At 34.0% G+C, this 11,179-nt stretch overlaps 1 protein-coding gene across 1 annotated transcript; it reads right to left on the bottom strand.

Annotated features, from left to right (window-relative positions):
* Window positions 1-10,234: 10,234 nt before the first annotated feature.
* LOC120138256 (ethylene-responsive transcription factor RAP2-1-like) lies at window positions 10,235-10,956 on the bottom strand. The gene has a single exon (XM_039153782.1). The coding sequence runs from the start codon at window positions 10,842-10,844 to the stop codon at window positions 10,365-10,367; it is 480 nt and encodes a 159-aa protein (XP_039009713.1). The 5' UTR covers window positions 10,845-10,956; the 3' UTR covers window positions 10,235-10,364.
* Between the last annotated feature and the right edge of the window lie 223 nt (window positions 10,957-11,179).

Genomic DNA, 11,179 nt, shown 5'->3' with positions numbered 1-11,179 from the left:
CTCTTGCTCTATTTTTAAACTTTATTTAAAATGTTCAAGTTTTCTTTTTTATTTTTTAAGCCTTTCTTAGTCGATCATATTCTTTTCTATCTATATTTTTTGAATCTCCCAACATTTAAGAAAAGAGCAATCAACTGAGTTTTAGCTCCCTATTTTAGGTGCACGAAATAGGGAGTATTGTGTTAACCTTGGGGGCAATCGTCTGTTTTTTACGATTACATCAGTCGAGACTAATTCGCTTCTAAGGCAATGGATTACCATGGCACAATAACAATTTATATTTATTCAATTCATTATATCATGTCAGTTCTAATTTATTTGTTTTTAGTACTCAATTTTTACAATTTATATGTGAATTTATATCTTCTTAACATGTCTTCACTGCCAACAAGTACATTCGCGATTTGTTCAAACTTGAGCCGCTAGACGAAACCAATTACCGCCTTTGATCCTAGAGAATGACCCTCTTCTTTAAACAACTAGAAGTTGACTATGTGTTGTTCAGCCCACCTACCATTGTCGAAACTACAATTCCTTCCCCTGATGTACCTAACGTATCCAACATACCTGAAGAAGACATTACCACTCTATCCAAATTCGAAAAAGATAACAAATTGGTTAGCGACCATATGCTCAGTCACATGGCCAATAATATTTTTGATTCTTTCATCAAAGATAAGTCTGTCAAATTAATTTAGGAGACCTTGGAAAAGAAATAGGGTGACAATGATGCGGGAATCAAGAAATCATTAGAGATTGGTTGAAATTCCAAATGATTGACGACAAGTCAATTATCGAACAGGTTCAAGCGTATGAGAAGTTAGTCTCAGACATTCTTACCGAATGAATGAGGATGTGTGAAATCCTTCAAGCCAATGTATTGAATGAGACGTTGCCCTAATCTTAGTTTGACTATCGAAATCTTCCATAGCATAAGAATCGAGACATTTCCTTAGAGAAGTTAATCTGTCACATGAAGGTAGAAGAGGGGAACCACCTCAAAGATAAGGATTTTGTTTCTAAAAGTGAATTTTCTTTTAAGGCTAATTTGGTGGAGTATTTTTCTCCCAAAATAGTAGGCTTAGGAAGTTTGTCAATCCTAAGAAGAATCGCAACTCTTGTCCCAAGAAGTCAACCAACTTCAAGAAACTAGGAGCAAACCAAAAACCCAACAAGTTGATAAGTTACTACTTATGTGGAAAACTAGGACATAAAGCCTATCAATGCTTTCATCGTTTTGATCGCCATAAAAACTAAATCCAAAATAAAAACAAACCACAAGAAAATTTGGTAGAGGACCTAGATGAGGTGATGGTTGTCGTAATTTCTGAAGTTAACTTAGTGGAAAACCATGTTGAGTGGACTGTGGACACTGGCACTTCCAAACATTTTTGTGCTAGTAAAGAAATGTTCACTAACTTTGAAGATGCAGTTGAAGGTAAATAGGTTTACATGAGAAATTCCACCACTTTAGAAGTACTCAGTAAAGAAAAGACCTTACTCAAACTTACTTATGGAAAAACTTTGCCTTTGCATAATGTTATGTATGTTCATGATTTACAAATAAATCTTATTAGAGTTGAATCTTGAATAAGGCATGAATCAAACTTGTGTTTGAATCTAATAAGCATGTGCTTACTCGTCATGGTAATTTTGTGGGAAAAGGTTATCTTAGTGGGGGTTATTTGTTGTTGATACCTTGAATAATGATAATAATAATAAATCTTATACTTCTATTTATATTGTTTAATCTGTTGATTTATGGCATACTAGATTAGGACATGTGAATATGAACTCTCTTAAAATACTTGAGAAAATGAAATTATTGCCTACTCTAGATAACTACAACACTAGTAAATATGAAATTTATGTTTAGGCTAAACATACTACACCAATCTTTAATTTGGTTACTGAAAGAAAAGTTATACTTTTAGAATTAACTCACACTGATATAGCATATTTTAAAAGAACATAAGTTAAATGAGGTAAATTATATTACATAACTTTTGTAGATGACTACTCTAGGTATACAAAAGTTTATCTCTTAAGGTCTAATGATGAAGCTTAGCAAACATTCTTAATTTATAAGAAAAAAGTATAAAATCAACTTGATAAGATGATAAAATGAGTTAGATCCTATAGAGGTGGTGTATACGATTCTATCTTTCTTAAAGAAATATGTGAAAAACATGGAATTATTCATGAGTTCTTTGCCCCCTACTTCCCGTAACAAAATGGTATAGCTAAAAAGAAATTATAACATTTAAAGAAATGATGAATACTATTTTGTTAAACTAGAATATAATATTATATGTATACCCATATTATAATATTATATGTATACAATAAAACTTGAGCTGACCCTCTAGAGCAATTGGTTAAACGCCTTGGCTTTATGGATAAGATTCATCTATCCTAATAAAGGTGATTATAATATTGAGTTGTCCCTCTAGAGAAATTGGTTAAATGACCCGACTTTATGGATAAAATTCAGCTAGCCATACAATGGCAAATTAAATCAAATTTGTCTAAATAAGGAGTTTTTGTAAAGATTGACTAAGGGAGTTAAAGAACATCTGTTATAGTCAATTTCACACGAGCACTCAGGAATTTCATCTTTAGACCGATATTTCTGCACTACCTTTCTTAGAGGAGCCTACGAAGCTTGAACAAATGGAACATTTCAGAGAACCGAAATAGAACGTCTAGTAATTGATTATGCTAGCTGCGTCATTTTGTCCGCGTCGGATTAAAATGCCAAGCCGAGAAAGAGAGCCATGTTGTGATGTTAAAAAAATGACATTCTGGTGCCCGAAACCTTAGAAATTAGGAAGCCAACCTGAAGCCAACTCATCAATTCGCATATTTGTCAAAGAGCTATAACTCTGAAAACATTAAAAGAGCTATTGATTCTTTTGATTTTCTGTGAACTCATGTTTATGATTTTATTTGATTATGAGCCTGATTTAAGAGGCAATGTTTTACAAAATTCTTATATTCTCATATCCTTTTTCCCCTCATAAAATAAAAGAAATGAGAAAAACATTTTCAAATAGGACAGTCTCAAATGTGAAAAGTCTTGGAAGCTATTGAGTCTCGTTTTGCCTCTATTGAAGAAAGAATAAAAAATGCCAAATTTTGAGCATTTCATATTCTTGAAAGCAATTAGCCCAAGTGATCAGATAGAACTTGTAACACTTGCTTGTGACATTGTCAGTAACCCAAGAAGAAAATGGGGCATGATCGATTCCAATAACCAGATCGGTAGACAAAGAACGAGACTCCATCCAGGAGATAAAACATAATTAATTCATGTTGCATGCATCTTAGACGTACTTAAGAGCATCACATTTATCATTTTTTAGCATACATAATTTTTTGCAACTTTTAGGGTCAACTTTCATCTTCAAGATAAAATATACTTGATTTAAAAGCACCTTCAAAAGATTGATGGTGGTTGCTTAAATCAGCAGCGAGAAGCTACCCCTCAACCAACTTGACATATTGAAAGATCGACAGATCTCAGAAACAACTTCAGACGGGTTTGAGAGCCAATTCAGAACGGATCCATTTCAGCTTAACTCAACAACGAGTGGCTATTTTTCAGTTAAAATTTTCAAGCCAGATTTCAACTCCAAGACGGATGATATCCAAATGAAAGACTACCTCACTCGTCTTTCTCACAAAGAGGAGTCACTCGAAGACATCCATATGGCTTTCCCGTGAAGGAGAGTCAATCAAAGATAATCTACATGGTTCAGACCCGTGAAGGGGAACCACCTGACAGAACATACCACTTGGCTTTCCCGTGAAGGGGAGTCATTTAAAGAATTATGTCTGTCTTAGACCCATGAAGGGGAGCCATTTTTCACTTAAGGAATTATTAGCAGCATAGCTCAAGGCGAGAAGGGCTATATGCCATCAAAAAACCTTCGAGTTCGATTACACTCAGCTCAAGGACATACCAAATTTACAACATAACTCAAGGCGAGAAGAGTTATCTGTTAGTAAAGACCTTCGAGTTCGATTACATTCAGCTCAAAGGCATATCAAATTTATAGCATAACTCAAGGCGAGAAGTGTTATCTGTCAACAAAGGCCTTCGAGTTCGATTAAATTCAGCTCAAGGACATATCAAATTTACAGCATAACTTAAGGCAAGAAGGGTTATCTGTAAATAAATACTTTCGAGTTCGATTCCATTTCAGCTCAAGGGCATGTCAAATTTACAGCATAGCTTAAGTCAAGAAAAGTTATTTGTCAACAAAAACTATCGATTTCGATTCCATTCAGCTCGATGACACATCGACCACATGGTAGCATCGAGAAACTACTTTCTTGTTGAAGCCGAGGTCTTCAAGTCAATAAGAAGATATGGGGAAATCTCAGCTTAGTACAACATAACTCAAGGCGATAAGGGTTATCTATCAATGAAGACTTTCGAGTTCGATTACATTCAGCTCGATGACGTATCAACTACTTTCTGGTTAAAGTTTAAACTGTGGTCTTTAATTCAAGAAGAAGACCTGGGTTAGTTGTGCTTTAGTGACAAGAAACCATCTTCCATCAGCATAGCTTAAGTCGAGAAAAGCTATATGTCAACGAAAATTTTTGAGTTCGATTTCGTTCAGCTCGAGGGCCTATCAACCATATGGTAGAGTTAAGGAACTATTTTCCAGTCGAATTTGCAAACCAAGGTCTTTAAGCCGAAGACCAATGTTGACTACGATTTGGCAACAAGAAGCCACCTTTCGACTCAAATTCCAAAATACTATTTCAATTTCATGAAGAAGTATATCATTTCAAGACGGACTCGACTTTGCTACGGAGTAGTCATCTGCAACTCAATTTAACAGGGAGTTATTCCTAATTGCAATATCAGAGTCAATTTCAACTCCACAAAGGAGTATATTAGACTGAGGGACACCTTCATACCGAATGAAAATTTGCGTCCTTTTATCTTTATCCTATTTTTTGTTTCATGAAAAAGGACAAAGAGGGGCAGCTGTAGACACTTATTTTTGTTTGGTTTTTTTATTTTATTTATTTTATTTTATATATATATATATATATATATATATTATAGTTTGCAAATAATTTTGGAAATATATATATTATATAGTTTTGAAAACATTTTGAAGATATATATAATATATGGTTTTTAAAAAAACATTTTGAAAACTTATATAATATATAGTTTTTAAAAACATTTTGAAAACTTATATAATATATGGTTTTTAAAAACATTTTGAAAACTTATATAATATATGGTTTTTTAAAAAATATTTTGAAAATATATATAGTATATAATTTTTAAAACATTTTGAAAACTATATAATATATAGTTTTGAAAACCTTTTAAAATTATATATAATATATATAGTTTTAAAATCTTTTTGATTATTATTATTATTATTATTTATTTTAATTTATTAATTTATTTTATTTTATTGTGGTCCAGGTCCAATAATGAGTCCATGTTCGGGTCCAACAGGAATCCCAACCAGGTCAGCCTGATCCAGTAGCCCCGGATTGAGTGGGCCTGACCCAGCCCAGAATCCCGAACTAGGGTTACATGTTTTAGCAGGGGCACCGCCAGAAGAGAAATCAGTCATGCGCATGGAGACCACGCGCCAACAGGTTGGCCGAAACGTCATGCCGAAGAACCCGGATTAAACTATCCCGAGGTTCCACAACTGAACCATCTCGAGGTTTCACAACTACACATCTCATCCCGTTCGGGGCCCATAGTCAATACTGGGGCTATAAAAAGCCCCCCGGTGAGGCCAAACAGAGGACATAAATAGTGAGGCCAAACAACCAACGAGGGGAACAGCGAAACACAAAACCAAGCACAACCAATAAAACCACAAAAAATAACAACCGCACCAAAACCATGAGCATCGTGTACAAGGCAGAAAACAGAAACATTCATAGCAAAAAACCCGAACAAAAATAAGGCATCAGTAGACAAAAACTAAGCGAAAACCATATATCACAAAAAGCCAAGGGCTTTCTTCGTAGGTCACATCGGAAGACGAAGAGTCTCATCGAAAAAGGTAAAAATCCAAACGTATTTTTGTAGATCTATGTCGATTTGGCGTTTTGTTGAAAAATCAGGCTACGGAACAATGTTCACAAGGTTGGGGGAACATTTTCAGCAAGTTTGATTTTTTCGACCGCTGGAGTGGCGGTCGGCAGTGGTCGACCTGGTGGCTGGTTTCCCTCCGATGAGGGAGTTAGAGAGAAGTCAGAGCTTCACTCTCTTAGAGAGAGAAGAAAAATTGAAAAAATGGTGGACAAGGGCCTTAATGGCCGGCCTATAGGGTATTTATACCCTCCCCGAAACTACGTCGTATTGGGGAGGGATCTCTGGGTAATTTGTGAATGGGTTAATCTCATCTTAGGTCCCTACACTTGTGTCATTTCATGCTTCAGCCATTTAATGAAATTCTGCTTTATTTCATTTTGAGCATTTATTTTTCAGTACTTGTATTTTAGTTATGTTTTTACGTTTTATGTATTTTTTATTAATATTCAATTTGACCCTTAGATATGTGTATCTTTTGTTTTGGTCATTGATTTGGTATGAATGTTTAAGATTAATTATTGTTTAGTCCTCCATGTTTATTGTTTATTTTATTTTATATTTTCAGTTTTTATTCCATTTTTGTTTTTTTGTTTTATTATTTTTTCCTCTTCTAATGTTATTATTATTATTTTTTTGTTTATTGTTTTTATTATTTTTTCTCTGAAATTTAACATTTTCTTCTTTTGTTTCGTTTTTTCTTTAAATATTCTTATATATAACATTTTTATATATTTTTTCCTTCTATGATTTATTTATTTTTTTCTTTTTATTTAATTAATTTTTATTTGATGTGTTTTATTCTACCATCTAACATATCTTTGACTTTTTTCATTAGTAATTTCAATCGATCAAAGGGAAGCAATTCGAAACAGGTTTTTAAATTTTAATTTTCGCGGTTAAGACAACCAAAAAATTAATTGGTACCGAAAGGGTAATACAAGGGTGCTAATCATTCCTTGATTGTAACAGACTCCCAATCTGATATATTTCTAGTAAAATGTAGAACATGTAAGATGGTGTCCGGTCAACTAAATATATATTTAAATGATCGGTGGCGACTCTAACACATTTTTCAAGTCGAAACCCAATTGCGTGCCCACCTGAAAGACGGTCGCGACACAGATAATAAATGAATGTGTGAGACATTTAATACAAAATGGTGCTCTCTATGGAGTATGTGAAATCAGAAAGGAACTAGTTGTTCCACTAACCACAAGGTTATGTAGAAAACTAGTTCTTGATACGTCGAGGGGGATGGGTCTTAAGCCCATTGACTGAATGTAGTACATTATTTCCTATCCCTATGATGTACTGTGCAAAATTGAGGTTGAGTTTTTGAACTCTTAATGGATTTATAGCTCAGGCTTTGGGTTGTCTTAGTGAGAAGGACTTGATGAATCTATCGACGTGAAAGAAAAAGTTTTATGCTCTTTGACTAGTGTGTATTTTGTGCTACATTTTGTGCTTAAATACTCTTCGATTATTCATCTTTATTGTTGAATTGGATGTTTTTATATGCTTTTTGTGCAGGACAATGATTGCTAAAAAAATATGCTTAAAAGGCCCGAAAACTGCACTTTTTGTTATGAAATCAAGGCTGGAATAGTGGGCATGAAATTGGGCATTAGCTGCTGACGTGACAGTGAGTCAACAAATTCTAGAAGGTCCAGTCAGTGGCGTCCAATAATCAATTCTAGAATGTGGACAGACGGTTGGAGTATTTCATGCAATTTAAAATTCAAGATTTTAGAATTATCTTTTGGATTTAATTCAAACTATTTTTAGGATTTATATTTTTTAATTTTTAGCATAATTTAGGGTTTTAGAAGGCTATAAATACCTTCCTAGGGTAAGCATATTTCATCATTCATAATTATAAAAAAACATTTGTTTTTTTTGTTTTTTTTTCTTAGCTTTCATAAAATTTCTTTAGTTTTACTTTGTTCATTCCTTTTAAAGCTTCCATTTCAAAAAAAATGATAAGTATGACCTTCGTCATGCTTAGCTAATTTTTTTTATAAGCCGAGGGTAAAAATGATGATTCAATTCTAACGTGAGAATTGAATAGCACTGAAGTAACTTCAGATACATTTCCCATTTCTATGTGCTTATTTCAAATAAAAAAAATCAAAACCAAAGATAGTAGATGGTCAATGATAACCAAAGAAGTTCATATAGGTTCCAAATAGGGGTAATGTTGGAACTAAAAGGGAGAAATATCTCAACTTTCACCGTAAAAAATCTCACCTACAACTTACCTTTGAATCCTAAAAGTTTGAAACGTTCTTCCTCTCTTGTTCCATTTTAAACTTTGAAACGTTCAAGTTTCCTTTATTATTTTTAAGCCTTTACTAGTTGATCTTTTTCTTTTTGGCTATCATTGACATTTTTCAAATCTCTCTACCTTTAAGAAAAGTACAATCAACTGAAATTCAGCTTCCTATCATAGGTGTACAAAACAAGGAGTATTGTATTAACCTTGGGTGCGATCGTCTATTTTTTATGATTACATCGGTCAGAGCAAATTCACTTATAAGATAGTGGATTACCACGGTACAGTAAAAAATTATTCTTATTCATTTCATTATATCATACTTGTCAGTGTTAATTTATTTGTTTTACAGTACTTAATTTTTACAGCTATAATCAATCTCATAAATTCTTTTAATACGAATCAATTTAAAATAATAGAAAATAAATTCATTCTCAATAATTCAACATGATCTGGAAATGATGCCACTTGTTAGAATCAAACCATAATAATATGAAAAACGAACCAATATCTAATCATGTTAAATCATCAAGAATAAAATACTAGATGCGAAAGCGTACAAAAATTAATTGATAGGTTGAAATCCTTGAGTATATCTTTAGTTGTGATCTTCCAAGAAGTTGAAATTCTCTGGAGTATAAACTCTCTAACATGGATAAGAAAAATATGAGATAATCTATTTTTTGGGGACCATAACCCCTTTATATAGTTGATTTAAGAATCATTTATTGTTTTTACCTATAATCATGTCCCTCGTCAAATTATAAATACAACTTTAATAGTATCTACACTTTTATTTCCATAACACTTCTAATATCTTATGACTTTGTAACATAATTGGTCACTTAATTTGTGTCATATTTTATGATAACAATATAAATTAAAATTATGTACTCATAATAATGAATTTTAATCCAACGGAGCAAAGAAGAGTTAAGGTGAGGTGATTTCATTAAGGTCGCATCTTGTCTCTCATTCATGCTCGAAAAGGTTATATAAAGACTCGTTAGTAAACGTGTTAGCCGTAGGACTATAATTATTATCTATAAGGTTAGTTAGGTAAATATGTTCAGGTGACGATGAATTTAACTCTAATAGATAATATGGGTTTGTTAAGGGGGGCATTTTCTAAGGGATCTTAAATGGTTTAGTTCTTTCTCAAAGTTGTTCTCTTTACGTCTTCCCCAAAATTTCGAGATGTAAAAAATTCGGAGGAATCTTAAGGTCCTGTGATTATGAGGCGCGAAGAAAATGCTGTGCGGAAAACTCGCGGATAACTCTCTAGTGTGGTGTAACAATATTTTTTATTGTGTGCTGAAAGTTTCTGATTGAATCATGTGATATTTTAAAAGAAAAATGACGGCTAAGAAAGTACGATGGAGGCCACCGACATCGGATTGTAAAAAAATCAATTTTGATATATCGTTTTATATACTGACACAGTTTTATTTCCGGTGTTTTAGCTCTTAACAGTATAGCCAGTACAGAAAATATGAGTGTGTGTACTTACCCTCATGAAGACATGGTTGATGCGTTTGTTGCATATGCGTGGGTATGCGTAAAGGCAATCCTGTTGACAGTTGAGTTAGGATTTCGAAGGGGATTTTCTAACTGTCATTCGGAAATTGAACAGGTTTTCAGCAGATAAATTGGTCATTAACCCAATTTTAATGATATCAAAACTAAAATAGGTTCCCCCCCTGAATCTAACCATTTAAATTTGTTGGACGCATGCAATTAGAGTATCATATATGTTTGCTGAAGATGAAAAAATTGAAGTAATTGCCAAAGCAGTTAACTACCTATGCTTAGCCAAATTCCTGTTCCATAAACTAAAGTTTAATTGTATTCCAAATCAAAACGCAACCTTATCAAACAGAATCAAACCATTTTTCATTGATTCCATTTCGATGAGATGAACACAAAAGAAGAAAAAAATGGCACCTATGAACAGTTGCTTTTCGGGGGTCTATTTCCATCAATCATCGCTGTTACATGGATTCATTCTTCATCAGAACTTTCAGGGTACTTATTCAAATCAGGATTCGGGAAAACTCGACGAGTATTATCTGGTGATTCCGATGCGGAAGCATGATTATGAAGCGACGGCGACGCCTGCAAGGCGTCGACTTTAGCACCGACCTCGGTTGCTTTCTTTCGTATGGAAGCGGCTGAGATGTCCCTAAGTTGGTCCTCTTCTTGTAAAATGAGATCGGGGAAGTTGAGCCTTGCGGAAGGGCCACGCAAGTAGAACACGGCGGTGTCGTAGGCACGGGCGGCGGCGATAGGTGTAGTGTAAGAGCCGAGCCAAATCCTGGACCTCTTGTTGGGTTCCCTGATTTCAGCCACCCACTTCCCCCAGTTCCTCATCCTTATCCCTCTAAATGGTTTCTCCTTCTTCTGTTGCCTTTGCACCTTCCTCCTCTCCCCGCTCGTCCAACTTGAACTTGAGCAACAATCACCTTCCATGCTAAACAACATAAAAATGAAAACCCTTAAACGGGATCTTGGTTTTCCAGAAATTAGAACTGGTAAGGCAGCAAGAAGAAAAGATAAACTATATTTGTTTAATCATAGAATAGGAATAGGCTTTGCTTCAAAAGGTATTCTGAGAAGTAAATATATACAAAAATGAAAGAGTATAGTTTCCCACTTGGCTTCTAGTCCGTCGTCTGGGCACGGCCGCCACGTTGATCATCATTAAAGATAAATCCAAATTTGGCCGACATAACCCATCATCTCCACCTCTTAATTTGTCTTAAGTAACCTATAAAATATAAATATACTTGTAACATAATAAACGCTATTAAATACAC

Source organism: Hibiscus syriacus, unplaced genomic scaffold (genome assembly GCF_006381635.1).
Source record: "Hibiscus syriacus cultivar Baekdansim isolate YM2019G1 unplaced genomic scaffold, ASM638163v2 tig00110683_pilon, whole genome shotgun sequence".
Taxonomy (NCBI): domain Eukaryota; kingdom Viridiplantae; phylum Streptophyta; class Magnoliopsida; order Malvales; family Malvaceae; genus Hibiscus; species Hibiscus syriacus.
Note: the sequence above shows the minus strand (reverse complement) of the source record. Positions and strands in the feature narration are given on the sequence as shown.